Source organism: Anopheles coustani, chromosome 3, assembly GCF_943734705.1.
Source record: "Anopheles coustani chromosome 3, idAnoCousDA_361_x.2, whole genome shotgun sequence".
NCBI classification, from domain to species: domain Eukaryota; kingdom Metazoa; phylum Arthropoda; class Insecta; order Diptera; family Culicidae; genus Anopheles; species Anopheles coustani.
In genome coordinates, this window is record NC_071288.1 from 25,019,406 (window position 1) to 25,043,018 (window position 23,613).

Consider the following 23,613-nt stretch of genomic DNA (forward strand, 5'->3'; position numbering starts at 1 on the left):
TAAGGTTTCAATTCTTTTTTCCTCTTAAGACAGAGACGACGTCTCGTCCATGATTCATCTATCCGTCTTCGGGATAAGAGGCTTGTTGCATCCGACCGGAAGCACTCTGGGGAGCCCGCTCGGGTGATGGGGATGGTTTGATTAAGAAGTTTCCCGATTCTCGATCGTCTCGCGTCTCGTTTGGACCGGAGGAATTAGCCTCGAAAAGAGCAGTCAAGTTTCGGTCCTCATGGAGCCGTAAGGAACTAAGGTTGTTGTCCTCGACCGGATGATTTGAAGTTTATTTAATGCCCCCAAAGTTGCGCCGACATTAATGGCACGAGAGGCGTACAAAAGACTAACCGTCTGTCTGAAGAACCCCATATCAGCCGGACTGGACAATCGGTCTCGGGAGTGTTATATTGGGCAAATTCCGGTGGCTGTCAGATGTCTCCGGATTTAAGGGACTTTGTCGGTTCAACCGAGAACCGGTGTCGCAGCCGGCCCAGCTCAACTGGTTCTCGCCCGATAATCGCCGTAGCTCCTAGTGCCGGTGCAATATCCCTTTACCCGGCCCCCAGGGGAATAGTGTACCCTTGTTCGCGTGACGGTGTGAAGGTATGAATGGGTTGGATAATGTGTCTCCCGGTTCGATTCGTGTCGGCTTTTTTTCCCACACCCCCATTCGCCTTTGATACACAGATCGATAACAGACGGAGCTAAATTGAACATGGTTCCCATTAAGGGAGCTGCCTAGTTGCGGAACAGTTTTCTCTCCCTAGGAACCGTCCTTTTCCCTCCCCCCGTAAGGCCCGTCCCAGGGTGGTTTGATAAAGATATCACGGGTAGATAAGCTCTATCTCGGACGCACGCAGGCCCAAACCGGTGGACGGAAGCCAAGAGTATCGATTTATTTATGGAAGTTTAGGGGATTTTTCACCGTTCACCAAAGGATGGAGTCGGTTCGGGTTCCTCGTTAACGCCATGGCAACACCGGACCCCGGCCATCGGGTGATATTGGCGTTTTGGGGATTGGATTGGAAAATTGAAAAATTACGTTGTCTGTCGCTCTCCTCCGGAAAGGGTCCGGTTTGGGATGTTAGTCGATTGGCAAAGTGCTACGGATCTTGATGTGTGACCAGATGTTGCGGTACTGTGTGAGCCGGCCTTCGTTGGGACTTGCTTTAACGGGATGAATTTATCACAACCTGTAAAATCTTTCAGACAGCCATTTTTAACAGTTTGTTTCTTTTCTTTCCTTCCAGGTACGTACCTCAACAATTCAAACGCTACCAGCACTTTGTGAGTAAACCTTAGGACGTAAAAGCGGCAGAAAATTCTTGGGAATCATTTGAACGAAAGTAACCAACAGCGTTGCGAAGTGGAACGGTAACAACGTTACTCGCTAGTTGTCGCGTGATGTTCACCTTGAACACCTGCATCTTGTGCAACGGCTGGGGTACGTTGATTGGAACCTGTACAAACAGCCCACCCGGCATGAAACCACCATCTTCTGCGCCCCCCTCGGCATGGGCGACACGCAGTTGCATATGGCTCCACACCCCTTGGAAAGCCAGGCTGTAATTCTTTTCCACTTCCAAGTGACACGCGCGTTAAGGTGAAGTAAAAAGAGAGAGAGGTGACGTGCGGTTGACGTAAAACACGGTATTGCACGTGATGGAGCCCTTCCAAACACAGCCACACACACACACACACACACACAGGTAGTTAGTGAGACACGCACTTCCGGTCGTTGCATGGCGGTTTGGTATGCGACGTCCCACCGAACGATCGCTTCCAAATGCCAATTACTCGGCCGATTGTGTTCTGAGCCATTAATATCCATCCCATAATGGACCGTTCCTTACCGTTGCATGTGGACTTGGAAGTGGTATGCGTTTTTTTTTTTCTATTTCCCTACCAATCGATTCGGAAAATGTAGGTGTGTAGGAAAATGGAAACCCGTGCTTGCCACGGTTAACTTCTCCATGTCCGCACTTTGCCAACGAGCACCGTTCAACACCTTCCATCGCGGACGGAAGATCCTCTTCCAATCAAAAGGAAAAGATTTCTTGCGCAATATCCCCGGCTCCCGACTTCCACCAAGCCTGGGAAGCTGGGAGATGCTGGGAGGATTTAAATTCAATTTATTTCCATACCTTCATACCTCTTTTGTGTTGCTCCGTTGCTTTCCCGGCACAACGCACGAAGAAATTCCACCCCTTGGGCGCGGGGGGAGGTTGGAACACTTTTCTATTTTTATAATGCACGCAAAGAAATTGTTCTTCTCACCTCATTGTTTGTACTACCCGCAAACACACACACACACACAGACACCCTCGGCGGCAATGCGGCGGATGAGTTTTCCGAACGGAACCGAAAACCGCTGGAATTGCGCCGGATGGAAAAGTATCGTTTGTTTATTGTGTACCTCCCTCCCGAACGGGACGCGGTGGAATGTGGTGGCGTCTTTGGCCGACATGGTCCACACCTGGCCCGCGGGTCGGTTGACCGACCGTCTTCGATCGCTAATTGAAATCAAACCTCGGCGAGTGTTTCCTATTTCACTCGGATGCGAAAGAGAAAATAAAATGGTTACGAAAACGGCACCGGAGCTCCAGTGAATTCGATTGACCGTGACCCAATGTTTTCGGGGGGGGGGGGGGGGGGGGTGTGTGGGTGTGGATGCGCCCGGATGTTTTCGTCTATCTCGTCCGAACGGAGCAGCAGACCGTGGCCGGCCGGTGTTGATTGCGGAGAGGGCCCCGAGATGGCTACAGATGGCTCAACGGTTGTTACTTCAGGTTTTAGGTTTTTTGTTTAGTATCGCTTATTTTTCCAGCAAGCAAAATTGCTTCACCCGCTTTGAAGTCGATGAACTGTCATTAAGTGACGTTTGGCGAGGGAGGGGGGGGGGGGGGTTTGGGAGTTTAGTGTCCGATCGTTGCAAACCGCGAAACCGATGTTGCGAAGCTGCTGGCGGTAACGTTTCGGAGGTCAGCCGGTGGTTTGGGCGGTGGGCTCAACAACCCACACTTGTAAGCGGCCGGGGAGAGAAAGGGCGGAGGAAAAGCCAACGATTTGTTTACTGTCGAGCGAGCCGCAATGCCGGTGAAACGATGCGAAGAGGAGCAAAAAAAACGAAGGAAGGAAAAAACGAAAACGGAACGCAGCATAAAACGTTCCAACAACCAACGCGCCATGTTTGCAACGTGCGTTGTGCGGAGCTGATTGTTGCCCGAAGCCGGCGTTACGGTCCGCCGGATACGGTGGCCGTGGTGGCCACGGACCGGAACGGAACCGGGCATCCTTCTCCCGGTGGCATCCGCTCGGGGGGGGGGATGGTTGGTTAACCCGTCGGTTCGGATCGTTTCTTGTGGCATCGCTAGATCTCACTCTATAATTTCTTCTCCAAATGCACTCGGATGCGGGATGAAAGTTCTTTACATGTTGAGCCGGAAAACGGTTTTCCTCGAATCGCCCACAAGCAAATCTTACATCCACTTTACGGGGCTACCAAACTCTCTTTATCCAGTCGGTCAGTATTTAGAAGTAAGCATGGTTAAGCTGAGCGCTGGGAAGAGGCAAACATGTGCGCGCGAATCAAACGAGAACGAGTTGGGGAGTTGTTTGATCATGTGTTCGAAAGCAAATTGTGTGTTGGCGTTAAACCGGCCAGCGCAACAAAAAAGGGCAACAGAGCAAAAACCCGCTTCATCACGTGAAAATGTTCATGGTACAAGAATAAAAAAACAAGAATGGAGCTCCTGGGGTGGTTTAGTGCAGCCCATGTGTGTTGTACTAATTGATATCACTCAATTTGTTACGCCTTGCAGGAACATTCCGCATGTTAGATGAACCTACGGGACTACACAATTGTAGGGGAACATGTTTTATCCTTGAAGTTAATTGAATCCCAATAAAAGGGAAATAAGGAAAAGAAACAACTTTACACATTTGCAATCTAAAGTGTTGCGTAGGGTTGTGTTTGACTATTTTCAGTATTTTCTATTCAAATATGAGGTTGAAATATGAACATAGAACAAGAAAAAGCCATTGTTCAAAATATTGCAAACATGACCGAAATTGGTTTAATTTCAAACTTTTTCTTCTTCCAGTTATGTAGAATGTTCATTATTTTGAAGACTTCTACCATTTTCATCAGTTTTAATAGAAATGATTTTGATCGAAATGTTGAATCTACAATTTTACTTTTCTTAACCGATGTTATTAAAAGCGTTATACATTGTATTGTAAATTTCAACTCCTTAAGCATGACTTTGCATTTAGCTGTCAACATTTTTACAACAAACAGTATTATTATAACTACGATGTAATAAAACAATTTGTTTCAGAAGTATATAGTATGCAAAGTTCCTAAAACTGGTTATTACTTAAATTGTTTGTTTTTTCCTGTTTTTTTAATTAAATTTATACAAAACAAGCCGTTTCTAACAGCGAAATTCACTCGTAATGAATATTTTCGCTCGGTGCAACCAATCGAAAAGCCTGTGCACCTTACCGAACGGACCGGCCGTGCGCGACCTACAATAAATGAGGAAAGTTTCCCATTGTAAGCATTATCTTGCATGATTATTAAAGTTTTTCCCGCCGACGGCAACTTTGGGGCATCAAACTCCGAAATGGGAAAGCAATCCAGACGTGGTGGCGTTCAACTCAAGACTCGGGCGCAACATCATTTTGGGTAAACAGAGCCATTACAGCATGCTCTAAGGAGTCTCATTTTCCAGCACGTCCTAGCAACCGTGGAGTTTCCCCCTCGTCGCGCCAGGATTTAGTTCGCTGTTTTTCGTCCACGAGATTTGTAAGCGAAACCCCGGCAAGCCCGCATCTAGCTGCCGGCCGTTCGAGCTTTCGCAATCCATTTGGCCCATCCGTAAATCCGCATTATGATGACGACTCGGGGCAGCCCGGTTTTTCATTCTTGATGCATTGGCCTTTGCCGGGCCGGGAAACCAATCCTTGGAGGGGGGCAATTCGTTCCATAAAACGCCGTAAAAGCTGTAGGGACGACGAGGAAAACTGGCCAGACAAAAAGTACAAAGCAAAACAAAAGTTAAGCGAGGGAAGGATTCACGGGAAAACCCACTGCAGAGTTGATTTGTGCAGAGGCAGCCGAAGCCCGGTGTGTCTGTGAGAGTGAAAAGTGAATCCATCCGCATTCGGACTGCACTGCTATCGTGATTCCCAGGCGCGTCCTGTTCGCTGCATCCTTCATCCATGGCCATCACTCTCTCTCTCTCTCTCTCTTTCAGCTGCATTCTGTCCCACCGAACTGCGGTTCGTTTTCCAAAAATCCAACCGAGGCCCACGTTGAGACTGGTTAAATTTGAAATATTGCTTTCCCAGACCAGCATCCCCAGTCCAACATGCCACTCTTTTTGGGAGAGGCGGAGGGGAAGGGTTGGGGGGAAGGTTTGGCCGTTGATTTGCTGTTGGTTTTTCAATTCCGTTCCGCTGCGTCAGCCGAACGACGATGGTTCGTTTTTCGCTTTAAAAAAGGTACACAATTGCACCTTCGAAATATGATGCCATTTTCAAACAAACCCACATAAAAAAACCGATGTATTCACTTTTTGAAACATTCGCCAGTTTGTTTGATCGTGGCCAAAAGCGCAGCACTAATGCACTTTAAAGTGTGGGCGAATGGAAAGGAAGGTCCAAACGGAAACAAAATAAGGTCGCCCACGAACCGGGGCGAGATAGTGCGGAAAAATTACACCCACCAGCAAGGAATAAATACCTATATAAAAATAAACGTACACCAAGGTGGTGGGTTCCCGGTTGTCGTTGCTTCTCGTACATGGTGGTCGTGAAAAATGGGAACGTAAATCCACCGAACGGCGCGTGGAAAAGCGGGGGACGGCCTTTGCGTGGAAAAAGTACCCTACCCGTGTTTGGAGTCCATTTTTCCTTGTTTTCGCCGGCGCCGGTGGATGAGGTTCGTCCATTCGAGCGCACACTGGGTCAAAAGGTTTTCACTGGGCTAGCTCGGCGAACGGCTGAAAATGGGGGAAATCCAATGAGGCAATAGTGCCTGGATTAGGGTTTAGAATCGAATCGTCCCTATGGCGGGTTCTCTTCTGAGGGGCTAAAAAGTGTACACCTGGGTACCTGGGTTCACCCAGCGTATTCGGGTTCGGTGGTCCACCGTGAGCGCCATGTGAAGGTATTTTCCCATCCTCATTCTTCCGCCAAAGCGCGGTAGTTTTCCCAATCAAAAAGTGATTGATCGATAGTGCCCGTGCGGGAAATACGGGGGTTCCAAAAGGGTACCGTGTGCGAAGGAGGGACGTCGGGGAGGGTACAGCGCACGAAGTGAATGAATTTTGTGGACGCGTGGCCGTCCGCCAATCATGCCCCTCCAAACCTTGTGTTCCACTTATTCCGCCATCGCGATTGAAAAACGCGATCGAAAGTAATTCCATCGGGTCTGTGTTGCATTCATCAGGTAAAGGAAAAGGTACGGGCTTCGTTCAACGGTACGGTGGAAAGCTCCAGGGGTGTTCGCGGGGAGCGGTGGGGTGAATGATCGGATTGAGAGCTTTTCTCTGCCCCATTGTGCGACTGTCTAATCAATATTCCTCCAGAGATTGAAAAGACAAGCAAAATGGACGTGCAATGGTGTGTGATGAAAATCGAAGAAAACTTACGGAACAAAGACAACGTAGCGAGGGGATGGCGGTTGGTCGGAAAAGCTGGGGACGGAAAATCACCCACCTTAAAACACGAGCCGGTGTGTGCAGCATGATTTTTCGATACGTTGCCTGCCAGTAATGAAGAAACGTCAGGTTGCGGTGAAACATTTTCCACCCCCCGACCGGTTTTCTTCGACCGTTTTCTCTACAATTTTTCCCCGAATGGCTTGAACCGCGAAGCTCCTTTACGGTACGGAGTGTGGAGCGGGGGGAACACGGGTTCTAGCGCGTTAACGAGAGGGGCGTATGCAGGCAACGAAGCGCGTACCGGTGCGATTGATCCCGATCAAAACGTCACGGCATGTCGAGGATGGGATGGACGATCGGCACTTTTCGTCGGTCGGGGTTGGGAAAACCCCCCCGTGCACCGAAAGGAGCGACTTTCGAGCGACCGGTTCGCGTGGGGATCCACAGTTAGCGCGGGAGGAACGGGTAAACCTACGATTGGAACGGTTTTCAATCAGTGTCGTTCATTTTCCATTTTCTTTCGCTGTTTTTCCTCGCGTGCCGTTCAGCGTATCGTGGATGCGAAAAAGGAACGCGTATAAGGGAAAGTCTCCTTTCAGCAATTATGGGTGGGTAAGTCCCATTCGGGCGAGAATGGAGAAGAGTTTGTTGTCTAATGAATGAAGGAAAGGTACTTGTCTTATTGCATCATCGGTGGTATTTTATTTGGAACGCTTTTCGGTACGGGAAAAGTAGGAAAATTTTAATCGAAATGCAAAGAAACCAAAAGCTTTCACAGAATTTTGATGAGCTCCAAACAACCTCCTCTTCATTTCTTCACTTGGGTTATGCACGACGGAAAATGTCCATTTCTGTACGCAAAACTGACCCCAAACTGTTTTCCCCACTGTCACTCACCGTTTTCCACCATGGCAAACACTTTTTCCAACCGGCTAGCAACAGGGGATGCGAATAATATTTTCCTCCGGCTCCGGAGCCACGCCAAAGAGTCGCTCGTTCTGTTCGTGTGTGCATGATTTACTTTTGATAATTATCGCAATGGGTCGTCCTTCAAGCAAACACCAAGCCCCGAGACACACACACACCCACTTCAGACACCCGTTTGTCCGTTTCACGGTGGTGCACAAATTCATTAACCTTTCTCCGTGTCACCGGGTGGTGGGCTTTACCGGCGCACGGTATGCTTCACGAGTCTAAGTCTTAATTAAGGACGTTTGTCCATCAGTTTACGCTCGGTGCACGATGGTTTGGCGCTAGGGAGAAACGGAGGTAAAGAGAAGCTTTGGCATACGGGCATAGAACCTACACGTAGAACGAACGGCGTCCGTACCATCCCGAGAAAGGTAGGATGGAGAAAAAAGTTCAGTTATTTATGCATTATGAGATGAGATGGGCATATGGAGTCGTTTTTTTCTCTCGCTCGGTCTCGTCCTGGGGTTCTTTGGGATCTTGGGTATGTGTTTGTTTTCCGATGGCCAAAAGGACATTAATCAACGCCGGGAACGAACCGATGGTCCCGGGCGAGAGTGATGTTGATGGTGATGAACGTATGGCACGCTAGCGGCGTCGTGCACCGTCCGAGAACCGAGCCCAGAATTCGATGCATGGTCATCATTAATATTTTGTTACTTCATCATCCATTTTCCAAAACGAACCGGCCCGGGGTGGAAAACCCTGCCGGGGGTCCACTAACGCACACACAAACAGACGCGCCGGGTTTCGGTGACAGTTTCAAAATGGCTACGTTGGTGATGTCGCTGTTTGCATTAACTCAGCAGTTTGCGATGCGTCCTCGCATGTTTTCCCTTACACTTGACCAAACATGAATGACCTACCAACGAATGGGCAGACCGGGTTGCTGTTGCTTGAAGTGCGGGCGCCTTTCTCTTATCGGTGTCCGGTGTTTGTCCTTCTGGTGGTCGCCGTATGCGTGGTCAGCAAGAATACTTTCTCATCACGGGAAACCCCCCCCCCCCCCCTCCGCCCCACACCGGGCGCTAGGTGCGTGTGGACCTACCGGAGAGCCTTCGGAAAATTGTTTCAGCAAATAGACAAGTGCCGGCCAAAAAAACCCATCGCACGCAGCGTTCTACCCGAAGCCGGGCAAAAGTTGTCAAATGTTTACTACCCACGTCTTGTGTCCAACGACGGTGCACGGTGAAGCTGACTTGTGCGTCGACTTTCCGGTCGGAGGCAAACAAATCCTGCCCGTGCACGCACGCACAAGCACGCACGCACGCCATTTCCAAAAAGGACCCAAATACCGTCGACCACACCCTTGGCGGGAAAGCATCCAAAAGGGGAAAAGCTCTAGGGACCGGGATGGGAAGCTCGAACCATAGGACCGCTTGTTGCGCCACTACATAGCTGGCCCTTGCTACACCATATTTCCACCCCTTCCTTTTGGTCCGAAAAAAAGGTTAATGTTCCTAGCAACGGAGAGCAGTCCGGGGGAGATGGTCTACTTGTCAGTATATTTGCCGGGGTGTTTTTTTTTTGTTTTGGGTTGGGCACCACGAAACCACGGGCAGAATATAAATACACCTTTCGCTGGTGTGCGCGATCCGGCGCAGAAAACTCTGCACGTAACTGAGTAAATAGTGGCAGTCCCTTGTGGCAACCGGTCCGGTAGCTTCAAACTCACGTACGCAGTCGGCGCAGAACGGCTGGACATCTGCTCCGGGAGTTGTTCCGATTCCCAAGTCGCATCGGCAAACTCCTGGCTGGAGCTTCTTAGTTCTTCAGTAGACTTCCCAGTTGGTGTGTATTTTTTCACTCTCCCTGTGTGTATGTGGTGGTATTATGGATGGTGTCCCATTTAATTGAGTTAGAGCAAATAACTCGGCCGTAATTCAACGTTTGCCCCCGTGGGTCACCGAATCGAGCCGTAGCCGCAGCATTCGCGAACCGTTCGCTATCGATGGAACAATATTTATCAATCAAATGCAATTGAAAGATCATCGAAGATCAACTTTAGTGAAGGTGGGAAAGGAAGGGGGGATGGACGAACATCGTTAGCCAACGCAAACAGTTGCAAGAGCCAAACAATCGCCTTCGATTGTTGATTCGGCTTTCGGGCCGCGCATTACGTTGAGAAAAAAAATGCCGGGAAGAACGGATCGAGTTTGGATGGAAACGAAAAGGAAACTAAATTCAATTCCAGCTGCACCGAATCGGAATCGGACGCGGATCCGGATTCAGAAACGTGCGCACGTCGCGGGGTCGCGGCCGGTGGATGAGTGAACAATAAAATTTAATGTTATGCTCCAGCGCAACGCGTTCTCGGGGTCGGTTCAATTAATCGCACCCGAAAGAGAGTGTAAGCAAGCGGACGTAGGCGAGTGAGGAAGGGAATAAATTAATTAACTCAATCTACGCTGTGGATGAGGTGTTTATAAGCCGTGCACCACACAAGATAAACGAAGCGAAGGCTAAAAGTCGGGGGGTTTGTGTAGTTTTTTAAGAGATGTTTGGCTTCCCGTCGCTTTTCGAAGCAGACAAAAGCACTTTGCAGGGTGCAAAGAGTGAACAAGTTCGGCAATTGTATGTAAAAAAGAATAAATAAGTCACTTGTAGATCGAGTGGTTGGTATCGATTAGTTCGAAGGGGGTTCTCAAAGGACTTTAAATACCTCATCAAACGTATCCTAGTTTCAAGATGTTTCTTCCCTCCAACCATAACGTACTTGTCCCGGTTTGACGATAAGGGACATCATCGCTCTCCATTCACCGACACCATTAGGATCACATTTGTCAATCGCAGCCACAAATACGAATAAGGCACAGGACAATTACTCACACCATCGGCATCGGGGCGTCTCAACACCTTACGATCCCGATGACGAGCCGCTTTTTACCTCCCCCGGGGCGTACCTTTCGGTGTCATTGATTATCCCCGCGCTTTGCCCTTCCTGAGCCTGAGGCTGCCTGTAAACCGATCCGGCTACGGAAAATCTGCTTTTCTTCTATCCCCTCATCGACCTGCACTTCACGTCGACTCCATTTGTCAATCTCGGTTTGTTCGCATCTCAATCGTCACACCTTGCGCACACCGATCGGAGAGGTTCGCTGACTCACTCCGTCCTCGAGAGTGACACGATATCAATCTGTCAGTTATGCTGTCTGGTGGATCACGTTCCCCACCCTTCTTTCCACTTTGGTCGCTCTCGCTCTCTTCACATAACTCCTGGCAAGTGCAAGGACCTTCTGCTGTTGGTTAATTTTGTTTTGATTTTTGGGGGTTTTCGTCGTCGGGCAGGATTGCGCAATACCAGGGGTTGAGGTGTTTGTGATGTTCGGTAGTTCATAATAGCTGGCGTGAATCAGGCTTTCGATAGTATGGGGAAATGGGAATGCTGGGAGGAGAGTGAAGCACAACAAAAAAGTAGATCCGTCAACTCGGCACACAATGGCTCAATAATCCGGCCGGTTCAATAGTGACGTACAACGATGCCAGAATCACACGCTCTCATCAATCACGACCCAATTGAATACGGATCAAAATGGTACGCCGTCCGGTGATGTTCACCTGCGATTCGGTTGTCGCGTTCGCGAAACGCTGGGAATGAATCGCTCGAGTTGTGGGCATAATTGTTTTATTCAACCTGGTGGGATGGAAAAGTTTCTGTTATACTATTTGGATGGTTTTAGTTTGAAGTTTGCGGAGGATGGTTTTGTTTGTCAATTTCTAAAGATAAGTCCTTGGATAGTTCAAAGCAATGAGGTATCAGGAGTGTAATTTATGCTAAACGAGAAACTGGCTGTTATTCAGATTGACAATTTGTCTCGGAACATAAATTTCCCGATGGAATGGGAAAAAAACAGAAAGTTTCAGAACAAAACACTCCTAAACAATCCGGGACGAAGAAACGCACCACTGCATCCATATTTCGATATTCTAGTTTCGTGGTCTACCGTGGTTTGCTGCTTGAACTGGACACCGTGGTCACATTCTCAAACACTCGGGATGAAAATCGCGCGCACATTCGGATGTGCCAGCCGGTGATGGTGATGCCGACTGTCTGTTGATGAAATCCATCAAGCGTATGATGATGTGTCCACCGCACCACGGGACCCGGCGGTTCGAGGCTCCTTGGATGATGACCGGTGCCCTCAGGGTCCGTTCCCCACTCACTGCGCTCCTTTCTGTCCCCGGGAAAACGGTATGGGAATTCTCGCTCAGCAAAGGTGGTTTGGTGGAAAACACTCTCTTGCACGAGAGATTTGTGACCATCGAGGGTGGAGGATGAGACGGAATGCTTTGTGCCGAGGTACAATAAATAAAGCTTAATCGTGTCCGAGCTGTTGTGTTCGGAGACTTTATTCTCTACCCACCCTCCTCCACTCTCCTCTTCTGGGAGAAGGGGGAATGACAGTGGTCCGTCATTCGTCTCGGTGCATAACACCGTAGATTTGGGTTTTCCGAGTAGCCGGCAGTTTAATGTTGAATGAAAGTCCGTTTGAGCGTTGGGGGTTCGGTTGGTATCTCTCGTGTTCTGTATTCTGGACTCAACTGGAGTCATCCGGATTCAACCGGAGCAATCCGGATTCAACCGGAGCCATCCGGATTCAACCGGAGCCTTCAGGATTCAACCGGAGCCATCCGGATTCAACCGGGTCTATCTGGATTCAACGGTATCCATCCGGATTCAACCCGATCCATGCGGATTCAACTGGAGCAATCCGTCTTTAACCCGAGCCATCCGGATTCAATCGGAGCCATCCGGATTCAACCGGAGCCATCCGGATTCAACCGGAGCCATTCGGATTCAACCGGAACCATCTGAATTCAACCAGATCCAGCCGGATTCAACCGGATCGATCGGATTCAACTGGATCCATCTATATTCAACTGGATCCATCCGGATTCAACCGAATCAATATGGATTCATTCGGATCCATCTGGATTCAACCGGAGCATCCGAAGTCGAATCCAGTATTCTTTCGGATTCGGATGCGGTTTTAGGAAGATGGAGTCGTTGTGGATTCGCGAATCCATTGCGAAGTTCTTATCACTAGTTGGTATACGGCTTTATGTATTCATCCAAACCCCGGAGAGAAATCAAAGCTATGAACGAGGTTGCAAGTAGAGTGAGTGATAGAAGGACCTCATGGTCAGCGAACTTGGGAGTGGGTTGGGAGGTCGGAGTTGATACCTTCTTTTAAGCGCCGTATTATCATCCAACGTCATTCAGCGTGAGAGTGCGTTGTTTAGCAGGACGGTTTTGGGTTACTGTACCGGATGGGAGTGAAACGATGATACCGGATGATCGGACGATGATGATACACCAACACCCGGACCCGGACTGGACCAACAATCAGTCGTCCTATTGCAATCGGATGGTGCTTCCGGAGCAGCGGTGCAGACCGAATTTGGAACCTCTTGAAAGCTGCCCTTCCGGTGCACGCTCGCAGTGGTTTTGGTTCGAGTGAAGAATGCAACCGTAGTCGGGATACCAGGAGGTTGCCCCACGGAGAATGATGTTTTATATCTTCTTCTTCTTCATCGTCGTCGATGCTGTTTCCTCTCTTCACATGCCAGGTTTAATTAGCTTTCCAGTGGAACGTAATATCTCGTCACGCTGGGGCAGAGGGAAACATTTCCGAGGGCATTTCTGTCCGACAACGCATTTTCACCCGCGAGAACCATTCCGAAATGTGTTCCCAGTCCGTGTCGCCCGCGCTTTTCCCCCGGTAACGCCCCGTAAGCCCGATTATACGCGTTCGAGTGTCGCAAAGTGGGCACGCAAATCCAACGCGCGCGTACCGGAACCCGGTGGCATTCCTTTGGCTAGCGTGCACGGCCAGATCGGGCAGCTGGGAAAGCATCAAGAATGCTGCGATGAAAGGCTCTGGCAGAGTGGTGCAGAGATTTTTTCTCTCCCCGCACTTTCCCCCAAACCGTTGATTCCTTGTGTCGCAACCGAACCCGGAAGCTCGGATGGACACCGGACGTTGGGCGGAGTTCCGACGCTCCGCGATGGATGGTCGGTGATAGGGGAGTATAATGGAAATAATTCATCCCTAATTAAGGGCAAAGAATAGCTGCTTCGTGAAGGAATGCCGACCCTCCCAAGGCAGGGCAAGTGGTAGGTGCGAGCGAAGAATTGAAGTGGTAGTTTAATTTTCTTTCTGCGCACATTTGTCCCCGCCCGAAGCCTCCCTCCCTCACCATCGCAGACGTGCTACCAGTTCGCAATTCCGTCAGACTTTAGGGACGATCCCGGCAGGAAGAAAAGATTCATAGCCCTCGGGGTTCGGGTCGGTGAGGTTTGGCGAAGGTAAAACTTAATGCCGCTCCCGGTGTGTAAGCGTCACGTAAGGGAAAGCCAACGCCGCTGGGCTGAGCGCAATGGAAATGGGAAAGCACTACTGTAGCTGCTAATCGGCTTACGAGGTCCTGCACTGGTTATTACACGCACTTAGGCGGATAAAACTTTTCGAGCGTTAAAGTGGAACGTCCTCTCGACTAAGCGTGGTCGTTGGTGTGAAACGGTTTATACCTTCCTTTCTTTGAGTGTGTCATGACAATAATGGCGCTATGGGGATTTTATTTGGTATGTTTAAAAATTGCATTGAGTTTGATACTATTTTCTATAACTGCAAAATATACAATAATGTTACACCAGAATGGCGAATATAAATTGCTCTCAAACTGTTAATTATCACTTATTTGTTCAGTGATTTATCTATGAATTCCCTCAATAGTTTTCGCGACTTGTAACAATTGATTCAATCATCACCGGACAAACTTGCGACGACTGACAAAACGCATGTTTTGTTCGTTTTTCTTCACCCGAAGTAAATTAAATCGCATCAACCTGCCATCGATCTAATGGGCCGGAAGAAGGAAAACATAGAGCGCCTTACACACACCCTATGGTACCGTACCAGGACAGACAGAGGGAATCAGATCGGTTTTAAGCACAATCAAGTTCGATTGAAGATTTAATTGAAGGGAAACCTATTTTCTGGTCAACTGAAGTCAGCGAACCATCCAGTGTTAACTGCGCTTGGCTTGACCACCTCCCGATGTTCTCGTCCCGATTCGATTTCCACATGACGATCGGCTTTTTCGCAGTGGATAAAGCTTCCCGGAGCCATTTTAAGGTGGCTGGCTTCGGCGCTCGTTTTCCCGGTACCGGTTGATTTCACGTTTAATTACAGCTGCCGCAGCCGAAGGGCAACGGATGTTGAAGTTTGATTCGTTAGACTTTTGGCTTCCAATTACCTACATGGGAAATCGTGGGCCTCCTCCGTTCGTCGGGCGAGTGTCCGGTGGGTTTTCGCCGTATTGAATCGAATCGAATTCAATCGAATTTTCCAATGCGACACATAGGGCTGTACTGTGGTTACCGGTGCGTTTAGGAAGTTTAAACCGGTACGTTAGAAGTAATCAGAACTTGTAAAGTTAGTTAAGCTGTGTGGGGACCATGCAACATTGGTACAATAAGAAGTGTACATGTTTTGCGTTACGCAAGATTTTTCTTTTCAGGAACACATTTCATACGTTTCTTACATTGTTACTTGTTAATTGTTGTTTGTTATTATTATTTGTTAAAGTAAAAAAGTAGTGAAACTATGCGCTCCAAGCTGCTCGTAAAATTATCTAAAACAGTTTATTGTACACCTCACTGGCAATTATTTGTGAATAAAGTTTCTTATAATATCTTATTTTACACAAATTTGTTCAGTCCATTTTGTGAGTGTGAAGTTTATTCTGGTTTCCATTGAAAGGGTTTTTTTTTTTATTATGTTTTCGACCATAAATTGAAGGCTTCTTTTCAAATCCTTGCCTTTACGTTGCTAAAACTATCGACCAACAAAGAGGTGATAAAGTTTTATTCACATTTCACTGCACGAGCCAGCAGTGTCAGTGTGTTCTTCTGTATCCTTTCTCAAACGTAGACTGTATGTCGATGCTCATTTTGCTTCTTTTTTTGTTCGGAGAGTTTTTTTCATTTGCTTAAAACAGTAACATCATAATGCAGCAATGGTACAGTGAAGTTTAAGCAGCAAAAGAAAAAAAAACAATAGACACATAAAGTTAGACAACCGAGGGATAATTTCGGTCCCGCACTGCCGTGATTCACCGATTATGGTGGACGGTATTTTTTGCGCGTGTCTGCTGCAGCTCTTCCTCAGGCACTGGCTTGGTTCCGTTTTTCTTTAGCATAATGGTATGCTTGTGTGTGACGAACAAAAAAGCTAACAAAATCGAGCGAAAAAAAAGAATCTGAAGTGCAAACCAGTTCCGGTTCTGTTTGGGAAAGTTTCCTTCCACGGTGTTTGTTGCCAGCCGGGCACCGGCTTGGCGGCGAAGTCATAAAGTCCGGAAGCACTGCGGCGGTCGGTGCGCTTCTCAGTTGACGTTGAACCCCGGGAAGTGCACTCCGTCAACGCAGGGTTTTCGGGGAGAAATATATTTTAATAAACGCTGGTGGACGGTTCAGTGTTTTCGAGCTTTTTTTTCCGCTTCCCCTTTCGTATTCCACTCTCCTTCAAGCACTGGGAAACAAGCTGGGCGGAACTAGCGACGCACGATGGTTTTTCGGCAACAGCTTGCCAGTTAATTAATTTTTGCATCTCTTTAGCAAAGAGCAGCGTCGGATAGGGCGGGCGTCGTGCAGGGTGGAGAACCATAATTTTTTAACTCCGCACTCCCGCCGGAATGCGGCAAGGATTCATGCTCCACACTTTATGCAGCGAAACCGAGCCAGATCGGATGTGAGATTAAATAAAAATGCACAAAGCGATAGAACGTGATTACGGATGACGTTGAGGTATGGTGTGTTCGCAGCATACAAAATGCAACTTTTGGCATCTAGTTTTAATAGATTCATGACTGTATATTTAACTCTTGATTTTGGACGCTAACGATACCCAACAAGAGGGAAGTATTTTACACTGAAATCTCAAATGAAGATTGATACGGTTTTCGGGAAATTTGATCCTCTACCCGGTCCAATGAAGCTGTTTGCCATCTTGAAAAACGGCGCAATCCGACAGTCCAGCGTCTTTTGCTGCATTCGGTTGCATGTTGCGAAAGGTGAACATTAATCAACATTATAATTCCATATCATCGAGATGCTAGCATCGGGATTTATAGCAATTTTCAACCTGCCCCTAACGTCTTGTTTAAGCCCAGCGATGATTAATGGAAACAGCGTCGAAATCGTTTCGATTTGGTGGTCTCCCGACCCCCTTCCGAACAGGTTCTCTATCCCACGTCAGGCGGTCAATATTTCATCTTCGATGAATCGACCGATCGGCTGCGCTTCGGATCTGTGAAAAGGCCATGGCAATGTGCAATTTTCCCAGGGGAAAACCTGTAATCCATACTGAAACAGGGCGATGGCAAGGGAGTTGGGACGATGCACTAGCCATCGCCAGCGTCTGCGTTTGGTTGTGACTATATTCCGTGACATAATTTAGCCACGTTCGGTATCGAATGGCAAGAAGAGACGAGAGAGAAAACAAAAAAAAAAATTGGGTGGCATATGCAGGCCCAGACGGTGGGGAATTTTAAATTTGGGTGTCCCTTCGTGTAAGCGTTCAATTAATTACAAAACCACCGGCCCAACCTTGGCATCGTTCCAGTCGGGGAAAATGATCGCGCAGTAAAAACAGTTTTCGATCTTGTCTAGTGTAATGCATAGCCTTACTCGCAGCAAAATCCAAGAAGCACTAGCACTAACACTATCTAGAAAACTGTCTCTACCTCAGACATCAATCAACAGCGAAAAAAGGTTTGAGTTACTTTTGCGAAGGGTGTAGAATGAAAAATATATCCCTAACATTCGAGTGATCGCTTCGAACCAGACAAACGAACGTTTGATTCTGCCAGGCACGCACATGCAGACCCCATTCTTTGTCTGTTCCGCGGGGTGGCAATTGGCGCAGCATTCCCACACTTAACCTTGCCGGCCACAATCGGGTCGCTCGTGCTGTATATATTTATTTTTCTTTATTCCTACCGTTACACCGATCCACCTAACCTTCCGAAGTTGCAAAGCTCGGAGGGCGGTAGCACACCTTGGAAGGGAACTAGAATGGACCCCCACACGCAAACTGCAGCGTAACGGGTGCGACTTCCAAACGTTCGTGGGATGACGTGTTTAAATTATAGATTCGCCTCATATTTTTTCCCATTTTGATCTCACAACAGTTGAAGCACGTTGTTGAAATGAAAAAATGTCTTCAGCGAGCAATTTTTTGAAAACTTCGCTTATTAAATTTTCGTACAAATAATTGTTTGTATGCCTTCCGGCACATTTTGAGTTCTTTTTCTGTAAATATTTATGATTTTTGAGTTCAAATCTTGTGCCATCCAGTGGCGCATTACAAGGTAATCAAACTAAGCAGCTGCTACGGGCTTGTTTTATCAAATTAGTTTTGAGGATAATGGACATGGATTAGCAAAAGTAATGTCCTGCACATTTGCAAATGAAGTTTTTCTTTTCACTTTTATCTTTTTCAAACATTTCAAGATCAACTATGTCAAATCGAATAAAAAAATGAATTAAATAGTATAAAATAAATTACTCTTCAATTTGGTTCATTGAAAATTAAAATTATTGATGGTTTTGCATGGAATAAGGCTTTGAAAACGTTGCAATGAAATAACATTGATAAAACTGTGATTTAATGTTAATTTGGTTCCTTAAAAGTGTGTGGTTTAATCTAAAAATAAATTTAAAAATATGGAAATAAATAATTGAATGGTGAAAGCATTGCATGTTTTGCGGCCTACAACTTGTAGCTGCCTTTAGAACGCTTAACTCGCCTGTGGAGCCATTTATAGTTTTATTTAGACATACTTAAGTTGGCTATCCCAATTAGATCGACTTACAATGTTTAAAAGTAGTAGGCAATTATATTAAATTAAATTAAATAAAAAATGATAGGATTTAAAATTTAATTAGTAATCTGAATCTGGATTTCGTGGAGTGTTCAATAAAAAAAACATACGTTTTTCGCGTTTGTTGATGTTTTATATTTGTAATTTGATCAATCAATAAGTGTTTAGAGGTGACAACAATCGTGACACATTGTTGAAATTGTTTGTATATGAATAATAATACGCATACGAGGCTTCCTTTAAGTGGCCAGTATAATAATATTTAATTTTTACTTTTTAAATTCCAAAACTAGTCAATCCAATCAGTTCAAAAACAAGTTACAAATAAGTGTGCGAAAAGGGTGGCGCGTTGGCAATGGGAGCGGGATGGGGGATGGGGGTTACGTCGCCCGCGTTTGCAATGAACACCAACGTTCATCCAGCATCGGGTCCACTTTTCCGCAGCGCCGGCAGCGTTGGTGCATTTGCAACTGCACCGATGATCGATTGCATTGCACTTCGAAACTCGGTGCCGCCGATGAGAGCGGGTCGCGCATCGTGTTACGTTCGTTACGTTATTCCTAACCCTCCCCCCCTCGTCTCCATCTCCGTCCCTCCGCTGTCCCACTCCTTGGTTTGCTCGTCGTTGAGAACGCTGCCGTTGGGAAAGAAAATTCAAACGCGACAGAGCACTCCCCCCCGCCACCTTCCAGCACCCAGTACTCCACCCGTCACCCGCGGTTCCCGGGGTTCCAATTTTATTGAGGTTCGGTGTTCGGTTTTTGACGCATCACAACGCGCTGACAACACCTGTGCCGATCGTTACCGAGCCAGCCCAGCGTGGACGTGAACGTGAACGTCGGCCGGCTCGCCAAGCGCTAACTGCTCGCTAATAATAAATCGTCCACGGGAGTTCCGCAGTGGGCTTGCTGGTAGTGCTGTTGTTGTTGTTGTTGTTGTTGTGTGCACGGGAGCATAATTCGTCCGCGGACTGGGACGGCGTCTTCGTCGTCGTTTTCGCGCGAAAATAGGCTGACCCGGTCGCGACCGGGGAGCGTCAAGTTCGCGAAGTGGAAAACTCGCGAACGGTTTCCTGGAAAAAACGGGGGAGGGAGGAAAAGTCGTCCAGGCACCGGAAGGGCGAAGGCCATCGTTAGGGCATGAAATATGGTTAAGATTTTCGGGCAACAGGTTTCTCGGGGGTGTCGTTTGCCATTCTTCGGAATGTTTATGATGCTTGTGATCACCGTGGCGAAAAATGAGTCAGATTTTTGGACAACCGTTTCAGATAACCGTTCAGAAATATTGTGCCTGATTTCTCCGGGGGGTAGAATGATGGGCCATTATATTTAACTGCAACGTTTACTGGACTTGCAGAGGAGTTTGGAAACAAATTGTTCGTATTGTTCGCTGAGGGAAAACTTCAAGTCGACTAGCTGCAAGAAATCTCTCAATTTTTCAATATAAATTAGAGATATACAACATTCAAAACTGAACGTTGGTGATGAAATTTCCAACATTGTCATAATAAATGAATCTTCAGCAACGATTCCTCACCAAAGAGCATAAAAACCATGTTCTCAACGAGCTGGAAAACGCACTCTACATTGTACTTATGTTGCTGTTGTACAGCCGTTGTACATCCGATACCCTTCCACCTGACCATCGAAACAACAATCGATATCATTGTCCCTCGCATGTTTCGTTCGTTCACAGATTGCATTTTTAATTCGATCTCAATTTATGCAGAGTGGTTCCCATTCGCCAGCGTCCACCACATGGAAACGCATCCGTGATTGATCGTCCCACATTATCGGCCCCATTCGGGGGATTTTATGTCGCACCCACGCCACGCGTCGCCCTCGCTTGGCGCCACCGTTGTCCACCCGAATACGGCATTCGGCGTTGTGCAGTGGTGAAATTATTTTTCACCTTTATGTTGCGTCTTCGCATCACAACTGCCATTAATTATTCGAAGAGTTATGCGAACGCACACATGGATGCACTTGGGCAGGCCTCCTCCCCTTCTGTCTGTTGGGTTTTGGGTGGGCTGTTCCGCTCAATTTGTGTTGCCTTTTAACCGACGCGAAAATGATTTCCCACTCCCCCGCTCTCCAACTACCAGCCAGTGCTGGAGTGCTGGAAAATCCTTGCCGAACCGAAAAAGGGTTTCCGACCAGCTCCACGTGTTCGTGCGAGTTTCGAATTAATTATACAGATCTTAATCACGGACCTGCAATTGCAATCAGTGATGTTCGACCGCAAGCTGTTGACCCACTTTACTGGCAGCCTGGTTCCTGGGCGGTTTTTTTGTGGTTCGGGTGAGATTTGTGGGAAATACCGCAGTTCGTGTTTATCACCGTCGGTTCGTTGATTGGTTGGTTGGTTGTGATTTGCATTCTTAGTTGTTATCGAAAAGATACCAAATGGTTTCGCTTTCCTGAAGAACCATAATTATCGTTGAGAATAAGGCAGCGCTCTGTCAGCTATCGAACAAGACAAACACGACAAACACGACAAAAAAAAAACGATCAAACCCAAGCAATCGTATGGAGGTGCTCTGTCAACCTGCATCGAACATGTCAGACAAACACGACACAGAACAAAACAGTTTGATTTTGTCGTGCAGGGCTGTATCCCACGGAGAAACAGTATATACCTTGTTTATTCTGCTACCTTGCTGCTGGGAAAGTGACAGTTCTTCACGACAAGTCGCAGAGCACCCTTCGAACAATGTCGTGTTTGTCGTGTTTGTTGGACTGTTCACAGAGCGCTGCCTAAAGGCAGCGCTCTGTCAGCTATCGAACAAGACAAACACGACAAACACGACAAAAAAAAAACGATCAAACCCAAGCAATCGTATGGAGGTGCTCTGTCAACCTGCATCGAACATGTCAGACAAACACGACACAGAACAAAACAGTTTGATTTTGTCGTGCAGGGCTGTATCCCACGGAGAAACAGTATATACCTTGTTTATTCTGCTACCTTGCTGCTGGGAAAGTGACAGTTCTTCACGACAAGTCGCAGAGCACCCTTCGAACAATGTCGTGTTTGTCGTGTTTGTTGGACTGTTCACAGAGCGCTGCCAAAGTAAATACGCCTAAAGTTATGCAACCGGGTTGGAATGGGTTTAAATTTATCGTGATCAACTAAATTAACATATTTCTTTTCGCATCTTTCTTCCCATTTCTCCCCATTTGCAGGATCGACACATGGTGTTCGATTCAGTAGCGCGTCAGTAAATTCCGTCACCATTTCGTCGACCGTGGTGAAACGTAGGCCAGCGCCGCAAATTACGGTAGCGAGCGGCCCGCAGGTCCTATCGCCGAAGCGACTCCGCACGACCGCGCTGCCCGGCGTAGCGGCGGCTGCCCTTCCGGCCCTCGGCAACTGCCTCGTCCCGGCGCACCCCTCAGCCTCGGCCGCTGCCGCTGCCGCCGCCGCAGCCGCCCTGCTGCAGCACCAGATCCACCAGCATCACCACCATCAGCAACAGCAACAGCAGCAACAACAGCAGCAGCAGCAGCAACAACACCTACAGCAACATCTGCATCACCAGCAAGCACAGGCTGTAGCTGACGTACAAGGGCAGCAGCAGCACCACCAGCAGTCACTCTCGCCGCAGCCAACTCCGGTGACCGCACTCAGCCAGCCGCTTGGAGCGAACGCCGGCAGCACCGGGCCATCCGTAGCCGGCACCACCGGCACAACCGTCGCGGGAGGCGTTGGGCAGCCGCCGATGTTCAGCTCGCCGGTCGTAGCGCAGTCGAACGCCGTCGTGAGCAGCCCGTCGCTGAACGGAGCGCTCAGCGTGAACGCCGTCAACGCGGCCAACAACAACAACCACACCGGACTCGGACAGGGCGGTCAGTCGGCCACCGGCAACCTCAAGATGGACAGCTCCATGGGACAGATGACCCCGATGGCCCCGTTGGCCCTCTCGCAGAGCATGGACTCCGTCAACACGGCCAGCAACGAAGAAGAGGTAGGTGCAGGGTGTGGATCATTGCATTACTGACGCGGAATCGGTGTGGACATTTCGTTTTCGACGAACTACAGATGTCCTAAAACAAAACTAGATTGAATGGCGGGAGACCTACAAGGGTGTAATGGGACTATCACAAAACCTGGAGAGACACCTCGAACATTGCCAACTCTTGTCAACACTGGGACTGACAATCAAGAATATTTTAGCTAGAAAAACAAATCTGATTAAAGGACGTGGGAGTTACAGAAGAACACCTGAAGATCTGACCTCCCGATCAACGTTGGCGATAGAGGATCACTGTGGAGTACTTTGATTATTAGTTCAGTTTACGGATAATTGTGGTACAAGTGATACCTAACACTTCGGGTATCGGTACGCAGTCTCACCTTTCATGCAACGTCCAATTTATCGTCCTTCCTTCACGCTGTCCACCGTGAAAGACACAGAAGTTCCTTCGCTTCCAACGAGACGGAGACCTTTCGGGTGCAGTTCGCCGACGTTGGGCCGACGCGCGTTGGCATTATGGTGACGATTATGGGACATGGCGTTGAATTGCGCACCGCGCTTCGGCCGACGTGTAATTCAATCCTATTTTTAAAAAAGATCCATCCGCGTCGTTCACAATCGACTATAAATATTGGCGGCAATATGGGTAATAACGCGAAGTGCTGGCCAACCAGTCCCTCCCCGGATTAGAGGGAGCGATGGGTGGACGAAGGGCGGTCGCACTGAAAGATTGAAAAATTGTTCCACAGACGCGTCGTGTTTGGCTTAGGGCGAAGCCGAATGTCTGTAATTTTAGAAAATGCTGTGTCCTTCCATTTCATCGCTTCCCAGTGTTTCGCGATCGTTACGGTCTCGAGTGGTGTTTGGGTTACGCGCATCGGTCCCCCCGGCCTCCCAGCATGCGCTCGCCCTCCCACCTCCGAAATGCATTCCACCCGGTGGTTCGATTAGACGGGGCGGGCAAGATCAGTCAATTTCCGTGCGAAAGTAACGACGGTGCACCTTACCGTCGGAAGGGGTTTAAGCACCTTTTCGCGAGCCGCTGCGATTTGTTTGTGTGTTTGGCATTTCTGAGTGTCAGCCCTTGGGTGTGATGGGCGCTTGCGTGTAGAA

General features: G+C 48.1%; 1 protein-coding gene across 1 annotated transcript in view; it reads left to right on the plus strand.

Annotated features, from left to right (window-relative positions):
- LOC131258471 (putative uncharacterized protein DDB_G0291608) overlaps positions 1-23,613 on the plus strand; it is an 81,569-nt gene that overhangs the window by 23,914 nt on the left and 34,042 nt on the right. Inside the window, exon 3 of the mRNA XM_058259800.1 lies at positions 21,710-22,491. Coding sequence (XP_058115783.1) covers positions 21,710-22,491 — 782 coding nt within the window. The remainder of the gene's footprint in view (positions 1-21,709; positions 22,492-23,613) is intronic.